The 26,202-nt window shown below is 41.2% G+C and overlaps 1 protein-coding gene and 1 non-coding gene across 3 annotated transcripts; both read left to right on the top strand.

Annotated features, from left to right (window-relative positions):
- Positions 1-4,850: 4,850 nt before the first annotated feature.
- On the top strand, positions 4,851-20,898 carry LOC131227449 (SNF1-related protein kinase regulatory subunit beta-1-like). Of its 2 annotated transcripts, XM_058223246.1 has the most exons (5): positions 4,851-5,282; positions 14,042-14,223; positions 15,520-15,682; positions 19,784-20,100; positions 20,238-20,898. In XM_058223246.1, exons 1-5 carry the CDS (start codon positions 5,091-5,093, stop codon positions 20,239-20,241), a joined length of 858 nt encoding a protein of 285 aa, XP_058079229.1. In that variant the 5' UTR covers positions 4,851-5,090; the 3' UTR covers positions 20,242-20,898. The 2 variants fall into 2 exon arrangements, with proteins under 2 accessions (XP_058079229.1, XP_058079228.1); XM_058223245.1 differs by having other exon boundaries at positions 19,784-20,898.
- Positions 20,899-23,017: 2,119 nt separating this feature from the next.
- TRNAW-CCA (transfer RNA tryptophan (anticodon CCA)) lies at positions 23,018-23,089 on the top strand. The gene has a single exon. It is a non-coding gene; the product is annotated as a tRNA-Trp (tRNA).
- The last annotated feature ends 3,113 nt before the right edge of the window (positions 23,090-26,202 follow it).

Genomic DNA, 26,202 nt, shown 5'->3' with positions numbered 1-26,202 from the left:
CCTTGTTGTAGTTTCAGATGATGGCGCAGCCTGTGAGGCGGAGCCGGACTTTGAGGATGACGAGGAGACATTCTCATATATGCAGTATTTAGGCGGGTTTGTATAGACCGTTTTGATCAATGGGGCTTCAAGGCTTATACTTGTAATGGACCATCACTTTTGATATTTTGTATTTTGAAACAATACTTGTAACTATTTGACCTAGCAATGCGCTCATACTTTAGGGACCTACAATGATTTATATATTTTATACACTGATCACAGTCTTTCGCTTGCGTAAATTCAACTATCCCTGGAGTATGATTTGCTGATTTAGCTTAATCTCATTCATGTTTTATGCATTTACATGGACAACATCAAATCATCATTATATATGTTGCATAAGTGATGCGTTGGAACTCGGGAGTTGGGTACCTACTCGACCCCCGATTTTCAGGGCGTTACATCATGAGATGAGATGAATGGCATGGATTCTAACTTCCTCCATTGGTTGATCGGCTAGGAAATATGTCAATGCATAGGAGACATGCAGTACATTTTCCCCAAATTACCTCAGATTTAGGGATGAACTATATTCGGTTTCACACAATGGGAAGGGAAGCAAGGAAAAAGGGCAACATTGTAATGACTTAGTCTAATTTGACATGGAATTAAGCATCTCTTTCTCTAAACGTGCTTAGGCATATTATAACGAAATATATACTAACGGATTCATTGTGAATCAACATGTAAAGCAAATTTCGCACACACAATCATTAATTCCAGCCTAAGTTTGATAATTGGCCACCTAAGGATAATGGTTCGCACGTAGGAATGGTTTGACGGCTTGCGGAGCCACTCCCAAGGTGTCGGTCTTGCGAATTGGTGTGTCAGTGCCCTGTGCCGATCGAATTCGCATGTTAGGGTGCATGCAAGTGACCTAATGTGCTAAAACTTGGGAAAGGGCTGGATGGATACCTTCCGATTGTTGGTGGGTTGCTTCTACGGTGGCAGAGTTGTGAGCTTCGACGTGGGACTATGGTAGGAGAGGGAAATTTCCCAATTTCTAGCTCCTTAGAGCTCCCTCTCTCTCTACCCTCTCCTCTCTCCCTCCTTGCAGCAAAATTCGCATGGGAGTGAGGGAGAGAGATTTCAGAACTTATATAGTCTGTGAATTTGTCTAAATGGCCCTAGGAACTCTCATTCTAATAAATATACCCATAGTGGGTTGATTTTTAGTGCCTGGGGCTATTCCAATGGCCCCCTAATCCATCCAAATCATGGGGCATGTGTCCCATTGCTAGATGAGTGGTTGTTCCAAATTTAGTAGCAAACGAATGACCCGATTGACCGCAAGGGCCCGATTTGCGATCAATAGTCGTTGTCGTTCAATTAGGGCCTCAGCTTTGTGGATAAGAGTAGAGAAATATCCCTGGCCCATGTCCCAAGTTTGTCTGCAATTTAACAGTTGGAAAGCCGCAACCTTGCCATTTTAGTGGCGGGGCCAAATTACTTAAGTTTCAGGTTTTGGACTTGGATCTCGGAGAGTCGTGCTTTTCAAGTGATGCCTTCACGGTCCAAGTTGCGCAATTTGAGGCACCGTTTGGGTCTACCGTCCGCAATGGACCTCAAGCCCAGTGAGACCCATAATTTCCTATAGTTTCGGACTTATTGGACTTTCCACGGGCGATACAATGTCATTTTAGTCTATCGTAGTGTATCATTGGAAGGACCGACATTATGGCCCATCCCCGACACTGATCACGCTCAGGCTTGTTTGCGTTCGTGACTTGTTTTATCCTGACTTAGTGACAGTGGCACTCGGCGTCGTTTATCACTAGCTTTTTAGAGCCTCATACGTGTGCATCATGCGATTGTCTAGTATGGTCCTGCGGCAGATCCGCTAGTGGATGCCCCAGGATGTCGCAACGTTTGGCTTGGGTGTTACACTATGTCATCTAAGTCATCCAATATATGCATGACTGCTCTGTAATAAGGCAACATCACCCAGCTTGTGCACTTGTATTTTCTCGCAATATGGTTCAGGACAGAGAGAATCACTGGTGATCTCGACATTTTTTGGCTCCCAACTCAAAATTTCAAGGTCGATTATCAATTCTTCGTATTTAGCCCAATTGTTCATGTAATCGAATATGAGCTGGAACGCATAGCCTTCCCTTTTCTCAGTAGGAGAAGTTATTGTGATTTTTACTCCGGAGGATTGCTTGATTCGTGATCCATCAAATGTGAGCCTCCATGGGATGAGATGGACGGCATGGATTCTGACTTCCTCCATTAGGTGATCGACTAGGAAATATGCCAATGCCTGACCCTTCACCTCCTTCTGAAGAACGTACCAAAAGGAGGACTTTGATAATGCCAGGATCCACTTCCCAATCCTTCATCTCAAGATCGGTTACGTAAGCATGTAATTGATTATATCATTGATGAAATGACGTGGACCGTGCCAGCCATCAAATAATGGCAGGGCTTCATTGCAACAAAGTACAACACAAAATAGAGCTTTTTAATGGCCGAGTACATTCGTTCGGCATTGTGTATCATTTTATACAGATAATAGATGACTTACTCTTTTATATCGTCATTTTCTTACGTGAGGAACGCTCCTACAGACCCTTTTTGTGGCTGAAATGTAAAAGTGGAATGATTTGTCTTTCTGTGGAGTAATTAACACTGGGTTTCATGAGATACTCTTTTAATCGGTCGAAGGCGGCCTGATGCTCTGCTTTCCAAATATACTCTTGGTCAGCCTTTAACTTGATCAATGGTGAGAAAGTGATGATATTTCCTACAAATTTTAAGATGAATTAGTGCAAGAAGTTTACATGGCCAATGAACCTCTGCAACTCCTTGTTCTTATGAGGTTCTACATCTAGGATTGCTCAACCTTATTTTGGTCAACTTATATGCTCTGGTGATGGATGAGAAATCCTAAGAAGTCCTGGTAAAGACTTTGAATGTGCATTTCAAGGGGTTATTTTCAGTTTGTGCTTCCTCATGCGCTTGACGAATATTGGAATTGATTAATATTATAATGAATGAATGTGATAAATGTTGGAATGGATAAATGTTGTAATGAACATTTATTATTATTATAATGGAATAATGTTTAGATGGGAGAATGTTGGAATGGATAAATGTTGTAATGAACATTTATTATTATTATAATGGAATAATGTTTAGATGGGAGAATGATGTACGATGGAACGTTGAAATTCACTGTGAATTGCCAATACTAATTGTGGATTGCACACTGTGTAAAGGCGATCCATATTAAGTATCGTCACTTTATTAAGGAAAGTAAAAAGAATTACAATGAGCATCGACAATCCACACCAAATATCGACAATCCATAGTGAATGAATTACAGTGAGTATCAAACGATGCACTGTATGACATTCATCTATTATAATAGACCATACCACATATAGTAACAGTGAAAAAGTTTTAATTTTTGCATCAAGCTAATATTTATGCTTTCCCTTCTACCAGCGTGACTTTATGAATAGGTTCGACGGGCTTAAGAAGATCTCAACGATGGGCCTCATTATCCGCTTCCTGTGGTGTGGTGTGGTGTAGTCCACTTAAAACCTTCAATCTCCCTCTTTTTTGGACTTATCCCGGTCAAAATGGTGAACAATGTAGATAAAACACATACAGAGTGGGCTTATAGGGCTTCTTAAAGACCGTTGGTCTCTAGCTAGGTCTCGGTAGTAAGGAAGCGGATTGTGTCCGCAGATATCTGTGGGGCCCACTGTGATGTATCTGTGTATCCATGCGGTGCATCCCTTTTCTCTTATCATTTTAAGGTAAGATTCCAAAAATTAGATAGATCTAAAGCTCGAGTGGACCACACCAAATTGTAAGCTTGGTTGCATTAAATGCAGAAATCATTAAACGCAAGTTGCACTAATGCCTAGAGTCATATGTAGCGTGGTCCACTTAATGGTTGGATCTGCCTCATTGTTGGGCTCATATCTTAAAGTTATCTGAAAAAAGAGGTGGACGACATGGATAGACAGATAAATCACGTTGGGCCCCACACATATATGCCCGTTCGTCGCTGGAGAAGGGCGGGGTTAGTACGCTATCCGCGTCCCGGTGGGAGGCCGTTGGGAATTGGGAGTAGTTTCCAATCTGCGCCCGTTGTATGCCCAAGCCTTTCATCCGTTTTTCTGGCTGATTTTAGGAGGTGTGTCCGCCACAGAAGCATATCTAAATCTTAGGTGCGCTACCCGGTAGGAAACAGTGGTGATTGACCGTTATAAACTTCCCTTGAGCCAAAACAGTTTTGAATTAAGTTGATATTTGTATTTGTTTATCCAAGCCGTCCAACCCTATTCTCCTCATTTTAAGGCATGAGCACAAAAATAAGGGAGATCCAGGGATCAAATGCAACACACCTCATATGACTTTTGCATTTAATGCTCTATGGTACACTTGAGCGTTGGATCTACCTATTTTTTGTGCTCATGCCTTAAAAATCTGAGAAAAAGAATAGACAGCCTGGATAAACAGATACCGAACTGCCCATTCGGGACTATAGATGAGGGGTAGGACGCAATCCGTGTCCATTACAGTGGGCCATGCAAAGATTTTTTAACAGTAGGCATTCATTCACCAGTGTTTCCTATGGTGTGGTCCACCTGAGATTTTGATATACTTCAGTTTTTAGCCCAACTCTTAAAATGAACTGAAAAATCGGATGGGCGGCGTGGATATAAAACACATACATCAAAGTGGGCCCACGGTCACGACGTGACCGAACACGGTCAGCCCAAGCCTGATTGAATCCACGCCGTAGACCCGTAGACGTTTCCGGTCCTTTTTATTCACGCATTTCCCCCCTTCTCCTCTTCTCCTCTAGCACAACCGCTACAACCAATCCCCGTTAATAATCAGAAAACCAGGTGCTTTTCACAAACTCGCCTTTTCCCCGTTCTCTCCCTCCACACCACACTGCTCAGGATCCATTTCCCGTTCCTTGGAGTGGCAATCCCCGTAAATAACCCGATCACCCGTGGCATTTTCGAAACACCCTCTCTCTCTTTCTCTGTAATCTTCAGATCAGAAGCTTTGGGAATTCTTTAATGGGGAATACAAACGGGAGAGAAGAGGGAGAGAACGGGGGCGGCGAATATCCTCCCAGAAGATCCGACGGCGGAGATTTCCTGGAGAATTCCGGTTGCCGGGTCCGTGTGCCGTCTTTGGATGCAATGGGGAACAACACCCCTCCAGAGAGCCCTGGGAGGTCTCAATCCCCGCTCTTGTTCGCTCCGCAGGTGAATCTTCCCGACCAATATCTTTTCTGTGAAAATTCCATATTTTTGCGTTGAATTCTCCATTTGGGTCTTTTTTCTTCCTTGATTGTGATGATGGGTTTTAGTTATATTCTTATCTCGATGGGTAAATGTGGATGATTCGTTTGATGCATGAAATGTGTGTGTGCCTGTTTTGTAATTCAGATCGATATCAATTGGAATGATATTTCTATAATGGAAATTTTTATTTTTATTTTGGAATTGGATCCCTTTTTCTTGATTATGATGATGATAGTTTATTTGTAAGTTTTCTTTTTTATTTTGGAGTTTTTGATTTTTATCTGTGGATGATTGTCTGGTAGATTAATTTTGATTGATGGATTAATGGGTTTTATTATTAATTTTATTTATATTGGATACGAGTTCTTTGTTATATGAGTATGATTTCAGTTGCATTTGTGAGAAATGTTGTTCTTCTGATTGAAATATTGGGTTTTGATGAGGAAGTGAAGCGGGGCTGGTTCTTTTTGACAGGTTTGGTAGCCCCATGAGGGATTGGATTGGGTGAGGCTGGGAGGTGGCGGGATTTGATTAGGCACGTGCCGCTGTCAGAGATGGGGCCACACAATGCATGTCTGAAAGTGATTCAGTCAAGTACGTACTTGGTTGACATCACAAGGGGCTTGACCAATCAAATCTTGTCACGTCAGGGCCTTCGTGTTGAGGGTTGCTGGGGCCTCCCAGAATCTGCCCCTGCCCCATACATATGGAAACGGATTGGCTACTCCCCCTGACACCAGCCCCGGAGCTGGTGGTCGGTGCTCTATGGGCCCCAACATGATGTATGCATTTCATCCATTCCGTTCATCCATTTTTAAATATCATTTTACGGCTTTATTCCAAAAATGAGAGGAATATAATTCTCAGGTGGACCACACCACAGGAAAACAATAATGATTGGATATCCATCATTTAAGTCCTCCTAAGGCCCACTGTACTGTTTATTTGACATCCAATCTGTTGATTATGTCATAAAGACCCAGATGAAGGGAAAAAACAAAGATCAACTTGATACAATACTTTTATGGCCCCTAAAAAGTTTTTAATGGTTGAACTTCATTCAACATTGTTTCCTGTAATGTGGTCCACTTGAGACTGGCATATAACTCAGTTTTAGTTTATTACTAGAAATTGATCTAGAAAAATGGATGGACGGAATGGATGAAACACATACATTATGATGGGGCCCACAAAGCACCGACCACCAGCCATTGGCTGGTGGCAGGGGGAGTAGCCAATCCGTTTCCCATACATATCCTCACTCACCTTTACATGCAGCACACATGCCAACCTGGGAAGTGTGTGGGGCATAAGGTGGCCTCCTGGTGCATCCCATCCCATGTGAATGCTCTGCATATGTGCACAAGAGAAGGCCAGGGACAAGACTAGAGGATTGTTGAGCTTGCTTGCAGTCATTGCTTCCTTCTTTTGTTGGACTTGAACTTTTGAACTGGTTCATTGAATTTCATTGCAATTAGTTTCTTGCTCGATCTAGTTGCATTACCCCCTACATGACAATGGCCATATGAAAAAAATCAGGCTAGTCTACTCATTAGGTGAGCGACTTACATGTGTACATTGAAAGCATGCTATTGACATTTTATTTTTTTTTCACGCAATCCATGTTTTGTATGGGGGTGGCCTACTTGATGAGTGCTCAGATGCCCCCCACTGGTTTGCCATTTTGGCTCTAATGTTGCATGTAAATATGTTGTGGGGTTTGCTAAATGTGTTTTCTTGGATTAAGGGGTCCTTTGGATGGTGGGACTTTTTGTCGTAGGGCAGTTATGAATCTGGGAGAGGTCAATCCTGGAGTGCTGGATTGGCCAATCTTTTGTTTTGTTGACATTAAAAAAATAATAATAATAAAAAAATAAAATTTCATTGGAAGTCCCAAATACTGAAGTTTAAATCAATTCTTCGGTTGATATATTCATAAGGCCCACAGAGAGAGAGAGAGAGAGAGAGAGAGAGAGAGAGAGAGGCAAACACATAATGATGCAGGACAATTGGCGAATTAATTCGTTTATCTTATAGCCTAGGCCCCACATCGCATGTGTTAGGACCTCAGCCGAACCCCCCTCGTAGGCCCCAAATCACATGGGTACCACCTCACACTAGCCACCCGCCTTACACAGGCCTCCCACCCCGAGTGTGCCCCTGCATCTCATAGGCAACCCCACTCGAGCCCGGTGTAAAAATACACCTGCATTAATCACCTCAGGTGAGGAGTCTCAAACACGAGACCTCCCACTCTAATACTAATTTGATGCAGGACAATTAACCACTTGCTTTAAAAGCTCGAACTGTTAGATCATGACGAATTGATCCCTTTATCTCATAGCCCAGGCCCCACATTGCATGGGTTAGGACCTCAGCCGAACCCCCCTCGTGGGCCCCAAATCACATGGGTACCGCCTCACATGAGCCACCCGCCTCACGCGGGCCGCCCACCCCGAGTCTGCCCCTGCATCCCATAGGCAACCCTACTTGAGCCCGGTGTGAAAATGCACCTGCATTACATAACACTCTCCCTCAAGCTGGAGCATATATATCAAACATGCCTAGCTTGCATCTTACGAACAATCCTTGTGCATGTGGCAGAGGCTTGGTGAACATGTCGGCTAATTGAGACTTGTATAGAACGTATTGGGTAAGAGCTTTTTTCGATGCTATCTTCTTTCTATTGAAGTGACAATCCACCTCTATGTGGGATGCTGCTATTGCATCATGGTGTGAAAATTGGAACCACATCACATGATAGAACTAAAGCATATGAATGAGAGGGATGGCTAAGACGATGATAAGAAACAAAGTGTGAAGCGGGATGTAAGGTACATGAGTGAGTACTTTTTCAAAGAGCTATGAGAAGGTCAATGTTGAGGTGTATTGAATTGATGATAAAATTTTGATAGAAAAACGTGTTGGTTGCACGTGTAAGTTGTGTACCTTCCCCGTCACGAGGAGACATTGGAGAAAAGGATGACAATGAAATAAGTGGGCTGCCCAACGGTTTTGGAGATGGAAGGAATGAATCTGATGTCAATTCCCCCTCATGAGAAGGGACAAAAATAGGTTCCGTTTTCAAAGAATGTGACATCTACACTTACATAAAAATGTATGGTAACATAATCGTAGCACTTGGAGCCCATCTGTGTACGAAAATAACCAAGAAAAACTCATTTGGTTGCATGTGATTCCAATTTATTTGACATTGGAGTGTGTTTCTGGAGAAAGGTCATGTGGTTAAGATGAGCCATTTGGAAACAATATGGAAAATTGAGTCTAGCACTTGATGGTTGCCTATTAATCAGGTGGCAGGCTGTGAGGACGGTATAACTCCAAAATCCCTTGGGAACCTGCATGTGTGTAAGGGACCTGACTACCTCAAGAAAATGGCAGTTCTTTCTTTTAGCGACTCAATTCTATTGAAGTGTATAAATACATGATGTTTGATAGGCAATCCTGACTGATATAAGGTAGTTGTTGAATGAGCTCAATAAGTATTCCAATGCATTCTTAGATCTTAGACATTTAATCTCAAATTGAATTTGTTTTTAATCTCAATATTAAATGATTTAAACATAGTAAACATCTCAAATCTATCATACATCATAAACATACATTATATGAGAAAAAACATTAATAAATGTAACAAAATATCGAAAGTTATTCAAGTTTGGGGCCCAAATAGGACCCCACACATCAAAATGAACTAGAGAGAAAGGTGCATGACTGCGTACTAAAGATCTAGGAATGTAAGAAGTGAGATAATGTTTTGCCAATTGGCAAGTCTCTGAATCTAATGAATTTAAATGCAATAAAAAGGAATAAATTTTTAAAGGGACTCCAAAGAAGGATGACCAAACTGAGCATGCCATTGCAAATGAGTAAGGTCACGTACAGTACGAGATGCACCAACTCTATCTGGCTCAAGGTAGTATTGTCCACCATTCTCATGCTCCCCATTGATTTTGTTATTTGATTTGAGATTCTGAAACACAAAGTGAGAATGGTAAAAAGTCATGAAGCAATTTAATTGTTTGGTTAATTTACTTATAGAGAAGAGACTAAATGAAAACTTAGAAAAATATAAGATTAAAGCTAAAGTCATGTTTAAGATGGGTGAGATGATTCCTTTTTCAAAGGCAGTGGATAAAGAGCCATCGAAAAGAGAAACAGGTGGACAAGAAAGAGACTTATTAATTGAGAAAAATAAGGATGTGTTACCTGTCATGTGGTCTCTAGCCCCTAGAGTCAATCACCCATGGTGATGAACTAAAGGATGTAGCTAGTGCATTACCTGAGTTAGCTAGAGTTGTGGAGCAAGGAAGAGATTTAGTATTGTTGCTCGAGTATTTCGACTAAGTAGCTTCTCAAGATTAGCCTGAGAAGTCACAATCAAGTCTCCTGTGCCTGAAAGATTTCCACTAGTAGTAGACGCATCACCACTATAAATGGTAGGACTGGCGTGTGAGGCTGAATTTCCTCCAGTTTTTCGAAGTAAATCCCAACTTTTATTGATGGTGTGATTGGGCTTCTTACAATAGACACAAAAATATTGTTACCCACTAGATTGCCCATGGCTTCTTCCTCCTGTATGACCACCATGAAAGTTGACATGACCCCCGCGAGTATTGCTGCCCCCAGTAGAGATAAGGGCGGCATTCTCACTAGGTCCTTGAGGCATAGATGATAAGGAAGGTGGTGATGCCTGCAACACACGAGCAAAAACATTGTAAAAACATTTGACAATGTTGGAACTCATTCACTTCCGAGAAGTTGAGCTTTGACTAGATTGAGATAAGTTCAAATAATAGCGAGAAAGAGGGCTACATCGATTTCTTCCCTCCGTCACGGTTGTTGAGCAATATCTATCGTGAATGGTTGATGTAGTTTTCACTCATCAATCAAACCCCTTAAAGTGGGCACAATGTTCATGAAGGTTCTCTCCTTGCCTCAGTCTGGATCTCCTTAAAATTCCATATAACCATTATATATTTTTGTCATTCAAGTACAACAATTGAATGGTGTCTCAAATTTCCTTAGCATTTTTACATTACATTATGATAAACATTCTCCTCCATGCTATGGAAGAGTCAGCTCATGACCTGACAATCATCCTCCTTCCATTGAGAATAAGTGTCAGTGACTTCAGAAGGATCATTTCCCGTCAAGTGTCTTAATCATCTCTTTGACGTGAGGAAATTGTTTAAAGAGCAAACCCATGGTAAGTAAATTTCCACACCCCTCAATTTCATAAAGGCTATTTGCATACTATCTATTCTGGCATCAGACTTTGAATCCATCCTTGGCAATTATAATAAAAACATCCAGTAGCATAAAAAGCCAAATAAATTGGCCCATTTGACATTTAGATTGGCTGAAATTTTGGGCTCATTCTGTTAAAAGAGGTGGTAAAACAGATAGACGGAGTAGATTTGTCAGAAACATCACGGTGGGCTCCACCTAAGTTAAGCAACACTTGGCCTCGAGACTTAAGTACCAACAAACATCCTACTCGCACAGTGATTGACGTTGATTGCATGCCAACCAACTCCGACTGTATGTGGAGCCACGTTGATGGTTTTTAGAAATCCACCTTGTCCATCTGTTTTTTTCCAGCTCATTTTAGTGCATGAAACCAAAAATGAGGTGGATTGGAAGCTCAAAATGAACATCATGATGGCCCCAAGGTGTTTCAACAACGGCCGTTCAATCTCACTCTTTTTGTCTCATTGCTCATTTGAGATTCTAGTCTGCCTCATTTGTGGGCCTGTTCTCTGAAATGAGTCGTAAAAACAAATGGACGGAGTGGATTTGTCATAAACTTCATGTGGCCCCATGTACAGTCGGACCTACATTCCCATACAATCTATTGTCCATCAGCAATGAAAAGGTTGATGATCACAGTTTGAATCGGGAGAGCGGATTAGGTGCCACCCCGGCCTCATGTAAGACGGTGCGGCCCTTATCATGGGGTGCACCTTGATGCATATATTCTCTATCCACGCCGTCCCTCCGTTTTGCTAGATTATTTTAGAGCTTGATATGAAAAATGAATGGACCAATTCTCAAGTGAACCATACCATAGGAAACAGTGGTGATTGAATGCCCTATCATAAAAAACTTCCTAGGGCCACTGTAATGTTTCCATGATGTTTATTTTCCATCCAACTTGTTGATTAGATCACATGAACCTGGATGGATTAGCAGTGTTCTGGTGGGCCGCACCTATCTTCATACAGAGATGTCCATGTGGACCCCACCTTTCCTCATGTGTCCTCATGCAATGCAATGGCATTTATAAAATCGATGAAGCGACTGAAATGGCACGGGTAAAACCATGAGAAGGGGTCAAACAGTAATATCTGTTGTCAACCAGGGGTAAAACGGACTTTTCGGTAGTCAACGGCTGCATCCGTTGAGAATCCATTATTGTAAGCGGCTGGAAGATGTATGTGAAATAGGTAGGCGGTTTCTGAGAAATAGTTTAAAAGCGGGTGGTTTTTGGTCCATAGGTAAAAAGCAGGCGGCCCAATGGGAAAATCCCTTTTATTATTATTATTAGTGTTCGAATTATCTTCAATATTATTGAAATATCTCCGATATTATCTTTATCTCCAGCTTAGCGATGCCGATAATACTGGTAGCAATACTGATAACGCTAGTAGTATCAGAAATTCCAGGTATTAGCAATGTGTTGCTAAGTATCGCCAACATATGAATATTGCTAATGTAATTGCCAATATTTTCAACTATGTAAATTCTAGGTGTTGCTTGTATTGCCAATGCATCAATATCACCAATGTATCGCCAATATTTTCAACTATGAAAATTCTAGGTAATGCTTATATCATAAGTGTATCGATGATATTTTAATAGTAAATTTTCATTTCAATTTTTTTCATAGGCACATGGTTGTATGTAGTGTTCAATTTGCCATTGATAATATTAATAATATCTCAATATTATTGATATCGCAACATGCGCGATATTGAGACCACAATCTTTCGTTTCATTTCCAATTGTTGATGATTTCTTAGTGAAATATCACGTGTTGTTGATATTTTGCAATATCGATGGATGTTTGGATGGTTAAATAGGCCTGATGGGATGGTTGGATTGATTTCTAACAACAACACATACTTTCAAGGCCCCATTAAATGGAAACTTGTTATGTATGAATTCTTTTTACAAATTTTTTTTTTTTTAAAATTTCTAAACATGCAAATATGTCCATTTTGAAAATTCCACCTTTTTTTCCCATGTTTCCCTGCATTTCCGGTTATCAGCGATATCGATATTGTTCCCATATCCCTGGCCAGCGAAACTTGTAGCGATACCGATACTTCAAACACTGATTATTATTATTATTATTATTATTATTATTATTTATATATTTATGCTTCTGCTCCATTCTCTGAACTCACAAAAATCTTACTCCTGCTAATCGTATCCTTGCTCACATAAGCAGCATCTGCCATGACAGCCCATGTAAAATTAACAGCATATTTTGGCTGTTCATCGGACATTAAACCTTCTTGTTCTTAGTCCGAATGCAGAGAGATTACCATATCAATATAATTCAATTCTACTTTGAAATGTGATTAGACATATTAAATTGGCCTGAATCTATCGAGGAATGTTGGAAGGGTATTCCTAACATCAACCATGTTGGTGAACTATGTTAAGGTTCCCCAATATTGTGTTTTCATCAATCTGAAATGAGCTAGTCCAGATTTCAAAACAGTTAGATGCACCTACACTTCCAATCAATAAACTTTTTGTGGGCCTTTGTTGAGCATACAAAAGTTAGCCAATCAATTGGATAATGATGATAATAACTTCAGTATAATTTTTGAGCTACGACCCAATCAAGAGGTGGCTTATCAACTGGGCAGCCAGAATTGATATTCGTTCACCTTGTTGATGGATAATAGCATGCTGCTAAAGTGTATACATGGCCTCTATCTGCATGATCCATTCATGTGCTTGTGAATCTGGACCGTTCAAAAAATCTGACATCTTGGATGGGCCACCTTCCAGAAGTGACATCAGCATGGTGACCCCAATTGCCAAATATATATGCAAAAGGACATTGACTTTAATAATGATAGAAAGTTTGGCAACAGATCAAGTGGTGAGGATCACCTGTTCGGGGAGATTTTTGAGCTATAGATAACTTGAAAGGTGCATCCATCACAAATAAATAACTAAATAAATGAGTAAAATCCCAGAGTGCCCGTCTATTTAATGGTCTAGATGGACAAGCATGTTCATCGATTTTGTCCGGTGAACTTTAGTATGGTTTACCCACATCTTGGCTGTTTGAAATTTCCATCTCAGAATGGCTGATGGGTAGTATTTTATTGTTCCGCTTTTTCTTTTTTTCTTTTTAATTCACTAAATTTTATTAAGGGTGCATTTGGTTGCGCAAAATATCACAAAATTTCATGATATTTTGCACCAAATGAAACAAGAAAATTTGGCAGTAGAAGGTAAACCGTGTGATCGGATTCAAATATCAAAACGTAATGGTCACATCTAAATTTTGTGGGGTACCCTTCGGTGATCTTAGATGCAAATTTTTGGGGCAATACTCATATAGGAAAATTAATGAATTATATCCTATGGTCCATCAACCTATAACAGCCAAGTAGTTCTTTCTGATGGAATACCACACCCAATTCATAGGCCTTCCTATTTGGACATTGCAGGTACCTGTAGCTCCCTTGCAGAGAGCTGCAGACATTCCTCCAGTTTTCAATCAACCATTTATCAATGACTCACACGGACCGTTGGATCTTCCCCCTGAGCAAGGAATACCCACCATGATCACATGGAACTATGGTGGCAAGGATGTTGCGGTAGAAGGTTCATGGGACAATTGGACATCAAGGTAATACAAAGATATCTTCCATTTCTGCCATTTCCGAATTATGGTCTTTTTACCAGAGCTTTGCTAAGCCCACACATGGGTCTGAGATCCAATCCATCCATCAGCTTGGTCCGACCTTGTAGAAGTTGTCCCAAAAATAGACCTGGTCCACTCAGCAGGTGGGATCCAATATTGGAAACAGGTTAATGGATTAGAAACTTAAGCCATGTTTTCCACAGCCATACATTTGTTTTGCAAACTTGGCTTACCTGGCCAGTCAATCAAAATGGTTCTTGGGCTAGGGCATCAATCTAGTGGATCGGATCTCAGATGTACGTGCCATGCTGGCACTTGGTGTGTACATGAGCTGGATTGCACACATGTAGGCTTTTAGTAAAGCTCCTTTTTTAAAAAAAAAAAAATTTATTATTATTATTTGTTTACACATGCACTCACCCCCACACACACCAGTGGGATTTCACCACAATGGGCACTCGAACCCATGACCTTGTGTTTGAAAATCTTGTGAGTCTACCACCGAGTTAGCTGAATGCATGTGTGAAATCCAATCACTTGCCTCTCAGGGCTAACCATATTGGGTGATGGCCCAAAAAACTCTTTTGTCTGGACAACTCATTGCTAACCGCTCAATTCAAGGGGGAAAAAAAGAAAGAAAATGATTGCCACCCAATTCTAGGTCCTCTTCAGGTGGAGTAGTGTTTAGGATCATCTAATTGGCCTGATTTTGGGGCCCAGCCTATAATGGTAAAGCCTGTGGGTGGCCACTCAAGATCATGTATGTATCTTCCTCATAGTTCTAAAATTAATTGACTTGACTTGAAACTTGACCGAATCAACTAGACTTGGTGGGATTTCAAGCCGGGTCACTATGGAACTTGTCAACAACAACGTTTCGATTCTGGCTCACCAACTCGGTCAACTCAACATGACTCAGTGAGACTCTTGCCGAGTTAAATGGTATTTTTACAATTTTTTTTTTTAAAAAAAAAGAAAAAGAAAAAGAAAAGAAAAGAAAAGAAAACTAGGAGATGGGATTCAAACAGCTGACCTCACAGAGGTGGTGCACGTGTAATTACTGCCTTTCCATATGCTTTTTTCTTTTTAAACTAAGCTGTCATTTTACACTCGTAACATCCCAAACATATATTATTTATCTAACCACTAAATATCGAGTTGATTCAAGTCCAGTTTTCAGGTTTTTTAAGTATAATCTGCCTTGTGTTTCATTGGAGCTTGTGCATAAAAGGTCATGTGCTATGAGTTTTCCTTCTGACAGCTAGATTTTCAATGTTGCAGGAAGACCTTGCAGAGGTCAGGTAAAGATCAGTCCATTCTGTTGGTACTCCCATCTGGTATCTACCAGTACAAGTTCATTGTGGATGGCGAATGGAGATACATTCCTGATCTTCCTTGTGTAGCTGATGAGATGGGTCGCATTACTAACCTCCTTGACGTGCATGTATGTATTCAGCTCATGTCCCAATACACATCTTTGCATGAATATCTCCCTACTTCTAGATATTTATTCAAAATACTGACACGCCCATGCAATTTTGGGAGGGAATAACAATCAGGTGCTATCACTTAGATTATCAATCATGTCTCCATGCCATGTTCGTATGTTGGACTCATCCTACTGTGGATGGGCCACAAAGATCACAATGGTTGGATGGTTCTCACCACCAATTGGATTTCTTTTGATGATCATTACGATACTTCTAGGGCTTCTTTGGGAGCTGGGAAAATAAAAAGGAGAGAAATCGACATTTTTGGTTTGAAAGTTACTTTTCAATAAACCATTTAGAGAACGGAAAATAAATAAATTCACGGGGATTTGAAGAGAAGAAAAAAGAAAACAGGGGAGGATGGGATTTTATTTTTTATTTTTTATTTTTTTACGACCTTTCTATGAAAACACAATTCTTGGAAAATGTTTTCCACCAAGTGGTGATTTCCCAACCAGGTGAAACTGTCATTTTCTCAGGAAGTATTTTCCACTCAAATACTTGCCAAGCTCCTAAACAGATCCTTGGAAGAAAATTCAACCAACAGTCGCAATTTAATAGGAAGAAAGAATTTCCAGTGGCGAGGATCATCTAACGATTGACATCTAGGGTGGCCCATCTAAAGGTAGGGTCCAATAAATGAACGATCCAGATCTCATGTGTGCACCATGTGTACAAAGATAGTGCTTGGTAACTAAAGCATAAGCTTTTTTGGTTAGGTACCTTACCTTTTGGGAATATAAATATAGGAGCCATGCTAGTGGACTTCGTGCTAGGTACCTCACAGGCAGAATTCTGATGAGATCTATATCTACCCCATCCATCAGGTATGCTGCATCACGTCCACCTTGGAACCCAAAAATCATGACCATCTAGATTTCAGGTAGGCCACACCCTAGGAAAAAAGTCAGGATGGGACACCCACCATTAGTTCTGCGTAGGGCCCAAAGTGGTGTTTAAATGCCATCCAATCCATTAATCTAATGTGCCTTATCGGGTTGAAAGAATTACCCAAAAATCACAGTGTTCCTAAATTCAGGCGGGCTGTACCATGTGAATTTAGAGGTTTTAGCTATAATTTTATGATGTGGCCCACTTGAGTGTTGAATCAGCCTGTTCAAAGGATGGGGCTATTTGACATTTGGTTCTTCCGGTTGTGTGGTGGGCGATGTGAGCTAAGAGGAATTGCTGTTGCCATAGACATGAATATCGGTATTGTATCGGCTGATACAACCGTATCGTATTTGTATTAGCACAAGACACTATGTGATATGGGGTCGTATTGGCCCGATATAAAAAATAATAATTTGACATGTATCGGCCTGAATGGGCCCGTATTGGCCAACACGGCCGATACGCCCATAAAAGCCTAATTTTGATTTTTTTTTTTTCCAATATCTCCTTTTCTTTTCTTTTCTTTTTCTTTTTCCGTTTTTCATTTAAACCACGAAAGAAGCTTAAAAACTCATTTTAGGCTCGATCTAGGCTTATTTTGGGAACAAAACAAATAATTTGAATGGATTTGACAAATGGAAACAAAGTGGACATTATGGGAAAAATCGGAAAGAATGGTAAACCTTCACTTTTCTTTTTTATATTTTCATCTTCTTTTTGTTGTATTTCAATGTAATGAACCCTAGTTCATCAAATCATGCTTGATTTGTGTTCAATTAGGGCCCATTTTGTTGACCTTCAACAAGTCAAACTGACAAACAACATTCTCATCAAAGAACGGTCTCATACATCATCATATGCATGTCCAAAATACAAAAAAGAAAAAGAAAAAAAAAGATTTATTCTTGAATATCTTATTACTCTCTCTCTTTTCTTTTTTCTTTTTTTCCTTCCTGATATTTTCCTTAATTCTTTGGCTAAAAAAAGATTTCTAATCGATACGGCCCCGATACTGATAAGTGATGCTTTATTGTATCATTTTTTTTTTTCCACCGGGCCGATATGCCGACCGATACCGACATTCAAAACCATAGTTGCTTCTGAAACACCTCTTGTTCGGTCAAGGTGGCGATAGCTAATGTCAAGGCCTTTATCTCCATGTGGGCCTCTCTTTTGAAGATTTCTGATCGATAGTTGCTCGGCTTTTTTCGGCGTTTCTTGGGGGTTTTCTCTCTTTTGTATTATTTTCCTACTAGTTTTTGCTGGTGGCCCTTTAATAAAATTTCCATTATCCTTTATATATATGGGAAAAGGTTCTATGCGGTCGAGCTCATGGGAAGTTCCCATGAGGTCGAGCTGTGTGGGCCCACTGTGATGTGTGTCAAACATCTACCCCCTCAGTCAGATGCACCATTCCATGCTGGGCCTAGAGCTTAAAAATCAAGTCAATCCGTGACTTGTGTGGGCCACACCACATACAAAAAAGGGGTTACCCTCCATTAAAACATTCATAATCATTTGTTGGGCCCACCGAAATGTGGTTCAAAAATCTAGCCCATCCATTATGTGTGTCCCACTTGGATGAGGGGTCAGACCAAGTTTCAGATGCATCCAAATTTCAGGTGGGCCCCACCAAGTGCTTTTATACGTTTTAGGCATGTTTTCACATGATTTTAGATGGTATGGCCTACCTGAGTTCCATATACAGCTGATTTTTGGGATATCCCATAATTTGAAGGGGACCCATCAAATGCACAGTGTTGATGTTCAACATACATCATTGTGGGGCCCGCACAGCTCAACCTCATGGGAAGTTCCCATGAGCTCGACCGCATAGTACCTTCTCTCTCTCTCTCTCTCTCTCTCTCTCTCTCTCTCTCTATATATATATATATATATATATATATATATATGGGAAAAGGTACTATGCGCTCGACCTCACTAGTCCGTCCCATGAGGTCGAGCTGTGTGGGCCCCACCGTGATGCGTTTTGAACATCTACCCCATCAGTCAGATGCACCATTCCATCGTGGGCCTAGGTCTCAAAAATCAAGTCAATCCGTGACTTGTGTGGACCACACCACATACAGAAGTGGGGAGGGGCCGTGCACCATTAAAACATTCATAATCATTTTTTGAGCCCACCGAGATGTGGTTTGAAAATCCAGCCCATCCATTATGTGTGTCCCATTTGGATGAGGGTTCAGACCAAGTTTCAGCAGCATTCAAAACTCAGGTGGGCCCCACCAAGTGCTTTTATATGTTTTAACGGTGTCTTCGCATGATTTTAGATGGTATGGCCCACCTGAGTTCCGTATACGGCTGATTTTTGGGATATTCCCTAATTTAGAGGGGACCCATCAATGCACGGTGTTGATGGTCGACACGCATCACGGTGGGGCCCACACAGCTCGACCTCACGGGAGCTTATCGTGAGGTCGAGCGCATAGTACCTTTTCCCCATATATATATATATATATATATATATATATATATATAAAGGTATGCACCTGATGGATCAGGTAGACTTCATTAATGTCAAGTCATTTCACCCATGTTAGAGAAAGTGACCCCAGTAGGTCTGTACACAAGGAACACGAGTATTCCTAAGTATAGCTGGTTCCTTGGCTTCCATTCACTTCTGAAATTTTCTTGGAGATCTTCTGATACAGAAAAGTTTTCTAGATATGTGTAGTCACCTTAGGGAGACATGAGACATCTGGGTTTTGAAATTGACAGAAACACTGTTGAAAATTATATGTCGCAATGCCAATTGAGTGCAGTATTATGAGACATCTGGGTTTTGAAATTGACAGAAACACTGTTGAAAATTATATGTCGCAATGCCAATTGAGTGCAGTATTCTGATCAGTTTATGGGCCACGATCAGCTATCCTGGTCATCAGTTTCTCATTTTGTGTGCTGATCGTTGACCTTCTGTTTTCCTGTCCCATCTGAGTGCCAATAGTCACAGTCTTCCGCTCAGCTTGATTTTTTTATATTTTTTATTTTTTGTCTTATCATTTTAGTTCCTAGATGGACACTTACAATCGGCAATGGCTGCATATATGGCCCCATCTGATGACATGTGCAAAACAAGCCTGCTTCCATCTCTCTTCCTTTCCCATTACTGTTAGGCGACTAAAATTTGTTTTCTTCAGGACTATGTGCCAGAAAACCTCGAGAGCGTCGTGGAGTTTGAGCATCCGCCATCACCAGACTCAAGCTACGGCCAGCCCTTCCCAGTGGACGGGGACTTCTCAAAGGAGCCACTGGCTGTTCCGTCTCAACTGCACCTCACAATCCTTGGAATGCAAAACCCTACAGAAGCTGCTTCTTCGTTGAAGCCCCAGCATGTTGTTCTCAACCACTTATATATAGAGAAAGGATGGGCTCCTCAGTCTCTGGTTGCGCTCGGCTTGACCCACAGATTCCAGTCCAAATACGTAACTGTTGTACTCTACAAGCCTCTGAGAAGGTAAGAAAAAGAAAAACTGGCCCCCCACCCTCTCCTCTGTAAAGGATTTCAGTGATGACTTTGGGGAATTTTGACAAGTTCCTTATAACACAGACCACCTTCTTCTGATTAAGAGTTATTTTTGGACCTACTTTCAGGTAGCGGTCCACATGGGCCAAAGCGACTCATGTGCGTTAGCTGGGCCCACAGAGATTCCTCCCTGGCTAAAAAAATCAGACTTGTCTACTCATCAGGTAGGCCCATGTCCACAAAAGAATGGGGTGGATAAACAAATCAATCAATGTCCCATGTTGATCATGTATGTTGCCTGCCAGATGGGTGGCCCAGCCTGATCTTTGGGTTGGGGATTCTAGATGGCCAGGCTCACCTGGTGAGCTGCTTGTCCTCGCATCTGTGTGCCACATAGTCATGGGTTGCCAGGAACCTGTTTGCGTTTTCTTCGATCGTCTTGTAGTCTATGATTCTTGGTCTTTGTCCGCCATTTCTTTAGATGGACGAATTATTTGTTTCTTTTCTTTCCAGTGTGGTGCATGGTGAAAGAGAACGATCCGGCAGTTTTTTCTTTTGTTTTGGATCATGTTCTTCAAGTGGTCCATGCACCAATAATTGGACCCACTTTGTTATCTTGGTGCATTGAGTCTAATGTTTTGGCAGATAAAGGATTGCTGTTGGTGCCTGAAACCACCTTGTGTTTTTTTGGTCCCACATTGTTATGGACGTTTTTATATAAGAGGATTTTTTTGGTCCCACATTGTTATGGATCTTTTTTATATGAGGAAATAATTTCTTTTTGGGTCATGTCTGTTTCTATTATATTTATTGGATACGGCACACTCAACGCTCGTAGAGAGAGGAAGTTGCTTGCAAGACAGGTGAGAGAGAAAAGGAGAAGTCGTGGAAAGCATGGTTTTACCTTAGTGTGAGCCAACATCCTTACACATCCATTCATGTATGTTTGGATAGAACTATTCGAAATATTGTGGATGGACCACATCTCTGAAACCATGCTAACCAAGGGCGTGTTTGGATACTCGGAATCCAAGGGAATTTATTGAAGAAAAAACAATGATTATTTGATAATTACTTCCATAATCACTGTTGAAAAAAGGAATTCGATATTTAAGGTTCTTGTTTGGATAGCAAGGGGAATCCTTAGATATATTGGACAAGAATCACCTAAATTTTTTACTGTGGATAAGGGTAATGATTGCTTTATGAAATCCATGTTATCTGAGTAAGTTTTTTTGTTATGCTATTTGGATTGCCTTGAAATCGTGTCATGTTTGTGGTCTAACATCATTTTCAAAAAATGGTGGTGAATAACATGAAGGTCTCTTAAAAGATGGACCTAAAGTAATATTTTATTTTTAATAAACCTTTCTCATGTCTTTTAATAATTTATAGTTTTAACAAATCCAAGAAACTAGTTGTGCGGTGGTCAATGATGTTATGATGTTTCTCAAGTCTCTGTTTGGGCTCACCCTCAAGAGGGGCATTTGGCACCCAAATGCTGTTTTGGGCCAAACTTCTTTTTGTGTTGTGCGTTTGGATGCCATTTAATGAAATCCATTAGATATCGACTCAGGCACTAAAAAGCACACTCACTGACAACCATTCAGATTATTATTATTATTATTATTTTTTATATGAATGTGGAAAAACCATTTTTGTATAACTATCCAAACGGTCTTAAGCCTAAGCTTGTGTAGATGAGGAAAGTACTGATTGTTTGCTTTTGTGGAAAAATCATTTTTGTACGAGTATCCAAACGGTCTTAAGCCTAAGCTTGTGTAGATGAGGAAAGTACTGATTGTTTAGGGAGAGTTGAGATACCCAACTGAACTGAATTGCAAAATGTCAATGAAATGATGTTGTGATCTTGGTTGCAAAGGGACAGGTGGACATTCCAATCAACTGATCAGGACCGTCCATTATGGTCAATTAACAACAATTCATTTACCAATATGCAAACATAAAATAAAATATTCAGATGATTTTATCTTTAGGAGGGTTGATATTTCTCTTTGAAGCTATTTGTTTTCCAAGCCGTAGATTGGATGGTTAGGATCGCCTGATGAAGATGATCATTTAGAACTAATAAGGAATCCAGGATAAGACCCCACCAAATGGATTGCTCAGAATCTTGTTATCAATCTTGATCATTCCTTTGAGGCTTTTGGCTGTGAGGGTAAAAATCCTCTTATCTTTGTGATTCTCTCATGGTCGCCCATCAAGTGTGGGATGGACCTAATGACTGGTCCAGATCTATTGGGGTGGACTGGGCCTGAGTTTTCAAGGTTTTCTATTAGCCTCAAATCAAGCCCGGAAGAGGACCCATTTCATGCCAATTGAGGGTGTAGGGCTAAGGGTGTGATTTTTGGGTTGTGATCAATCCACAGTCGGATTGGTGATGTTGACCGTCAGGATTAATATACAACTATCCCATGTGTATTCTATGAGCCACTGAATAGCCTTGCAGCCTGTCTAGCCCTATATAGCAGGAGATTTCGATCCAACGGTTAGGAGGTGGGATTCGTTGTGATTATGCCGTGACCGTTGATCATGCTCCTGGGATGACCTTCTACGCCCACCTTGTAGAAAATCGGCCTAGTTAGGCCAATCAATGTTCGACGATGGACATTTTGCCACATGTTTATCAACAATTCAGGGCCATTTATGTGGGCCCCACCCAGTGATTGACTTTGAGGGTGCAGTAGATGGGCCCGTACGCCAACGCATACAAACGGGCCAATATGAACACGTGTGCTAGATTTTCTATATCAGGTTGAATAGGCTGTTCGTCTATTTTGATCTAAAATCACCTCAGGTGGGCCACATCATTCTGAGGAGAAAATGGACGGCCCACGTGAGAAATTAATTTCTACTTATATATAAAATATCAGTAACCTTTCACCGTGGATCCGTGGCGCAATGGTAGCGCGTCTGACTCCAGATCAGAAGGTTGCGTGTTCGATTCACGTCGGGTTCAATCCCACCACGGATTATTTTTTGGCCAGATCACTCTGTCTACGGTCATGGCCCATCAAATTAACGGTCGGATCATTTCGCTTCATCTTTTTAGTGGCCAGATCACTGAGTCTACGGTCATGGCCCATCAAATTAACGGTCGGATCATTTCACTTCATCTTTTTAGTGGCCAGATCACTGAATCTACGGTCATGGCCCATCAAATTAACGGTCAGATCAGAAGGTTGTGTGTTCGATTCACGTCGTGTTCAATCCCACCACGGATTTTTTTTCACAGATCACTCCGACGTCATGGCCCATCAAATTAACGGTCGGATCATTTCACTTCATCTTTTTTGTGGCCAGATCACTGCATCTACGGTAATGGCCCTTCAAATTAACGGTCAGATCATTCCATTGTGCACCCATGAAATTAACGGTCTGGACTTGAAACAGGTGAATTTCTTGGGCCATCTTGGATCTACGGTCACGACCCATCAAATTAATGTAATGGACGGCTTAAATTGGTCAGAAAATTGGGATTTTTTCGGACATCATTCAATTATTATTTGGACCAATGAAATTAATGGTGAAGATCTTAAATTGAGGATCATCTATCCATTTGTTCGGATTTGGACCCATGGTTTAGTGATCTAAATTATTGTGCATGTATGGCCCACTCTACACTTGGTGCTCATCGTAATCCTCTCTATATGCATCATCCATCTATGTTTAAGGAATCAACGGCCCTGACCTAGACGACTCTAGTGCTCAGTACAAGTGGGGCCCACTATACATGCCACGCCCATTGTACCTAGGGGTGTACACGCACCGAGCTAGCTCGGTTAGCTCGCTCGACTCAACTCGAAAAAGCTTGATTCCACTCGGTTTGAAGCTGAGTTTGCACCGAGTCGAGCTGATTTTTTAAGCTTGAAAATGAATTCAAGCCGAGTTCAAGTAGGCCCAGCTTGACTTGACTCAGACACATTTCAAAATCCATCAGGAATCTTGCAGTATTTATTAGGGCCCGTTTGGCCGGTCGGATTGGAAGGGATTGGATGGTATTGGAAGGATTGGAAGTCAAATCTCGGGATTGGCCTGGCGTGCCAAACAGAGTCGGTGATCCGATCCCAATCCCATGTATCTCAAGACAATCCACAACACCACCATTACATTTAAATCCCATCAAATCCACCCTAATCCTTCAAATTTGCCTGGGACGTGTTTGGTTTGAGGGATTAGAAGGGATGAGAAAGTTTAATACCGGGATTGGCCGGGCCAAACAGATTGGATATAGCAATCCAGGGATATAGCAATCCCATGGATCTCCAGACAATCCACCGACAACACCATTATTACCTAGAAATCCATGCCATACACCCTAATACCATTCAATCCCTTCCAATCCACCCCGCCAAACGGGCCCTTAAATCTTGGATTGGAGTAATTTTAGCATCGACGGGAAAAATGACTCAAGGAAATGTGGCCGGTGGCAAGGAAGTTTTGGCTAGTAGCAAGAAAGGTTTGGCCGGTGGCAAGCAACAGATGTACGTTAAATAAATACCATTATTTATTTATTTTTATTTTTTTTGGGAGGGGTGTGTTTTGATAAAACACCTATAAAACCATTGCCTCTATTTGTAAAACAGTGGGTTTTTAAAGTTGTAGTTCGGATGTTTGTCGAAATGCCTCAATGGTGAACTCGGCTCGATCTTGGCTCAAACTGGCTTGAGTTGCTGACCAAACCGAGCCGAGCTGGCCAGCTAGGCTCAAGGGCTGAGCCGAGCCAAGTTCGAGTTGAGGTCAGCTAGTGTTTGAGCCAAGTCGAGCTAAGGCCAGCTCGACTCGGTTCAACTCGATGTACACCCCTAATTGTACCCTTCTTATGTGCGTCATTCATCTATGGGCAGGGAATTAACGGGTCTGATTTCACCCACTACATATTGGCTGATCATGCATGCATGGGCCACCATACATATGGGGTACAGTGCACATGTGGGGCCCACGTGTGGGCCCACCGTGGAGGCGACGCCCATTGTACAGTAGGGCCCTCTACAACCCTCTCCATTTGCATCCTCCATTATGGTCAGGGAATTATTGCTCCCCTGGCCCACTCTAAACGTGGGGCCCACTGCAACCGTCTCTATTTCATCATCCATTTATGGTCAAGGAACTAACAGTCCCAGTCTGCACGTGGGCTAACCTTGCATGTATGGCCCACATTATAGATGGAGCCCACCATATGGACGGATTCCATTTCCATTGTACACATGGGCCCATTGAAACCCTCTCTATTTGCACCAATGGTCAGAGAACTAACCATCTTCATCTGGCCCACTGTATACGTAGGTTGATCGTGCATGTATGGTCCATTGTATATGTGGAGCCCGTTGTACATGCAGCACCCATTATAACCCACGTACATGTATCATTAGATTATAAACAGAAATTATACAGGTCTATTTACCCATGTATACAATTCCATATATATATATATATATATATATATATATATATATATATATATATATATATAAAGCTGATATTTATGTTTTCCATTGTGACTTTATGAATTGGTTAGATTTTTATATAAACATCACGGTGGACAATAGGATGATTTTAACTATGAGAGTTCAATCCCCATTGCTTAACATGATATGCTTCCTTCTTAGGCTAATGCCTTAAAACGATTCATCAACATAGATGAACAGTATAGATCATGGAAAGCCCTACAAAGCCCCTAACATGACCAGTCATCTCTAGCTATGTCTTAGTGAGGGTGGTAGAGCTGGGCACGGATGACTCAACTCGATGAAGTTGACTCGTTTAGATCCGACTCGATTTGAACCGAGTGAGTGAGTCAATCCGAATCGAGTTGACTTTGTCCAATCTAAACTCAAACCGAGCCGAGTTCGAGTCACCCAGTAACTTGACTCGACTCGGTCTGACCCGAAATCCAACTCGGTAGTAACTCGACTTGATCAAAAACTCAACTCGTACATATATATTAAAAAAACTCAAATCTGATATACTGTGTAGCTGATGGAGAGGTTGCAATTCTGTCAAGTGAATATAAGCTTTGAGTTGTGATTTCAGCCTGTGGATACCCGTTGCACTCGAATTGACTCAGTACTT

Source organism: Magnolia sinica, chromosome 15 (genome assembly GCF_029962835.1).
Source record: "Magnolia sinica isolate HGM2019 chromosome 15, MsV1, whole genome shotgun sequence".
In the NCBI taxonomy this organism is placed as follows: domain Eukaryota; kingdom Viridiplantae; phylum Streptophyta; class Magnoliopsida; order Magnoliales; family Magnoliaceae; genus Magnolia; species Magnolia sinica.
The sequence above is the reverse complement of the archived record's forward strand: the minus strand, read 5'-3'. Positions and strand labels throughout refer to the sequence as shown.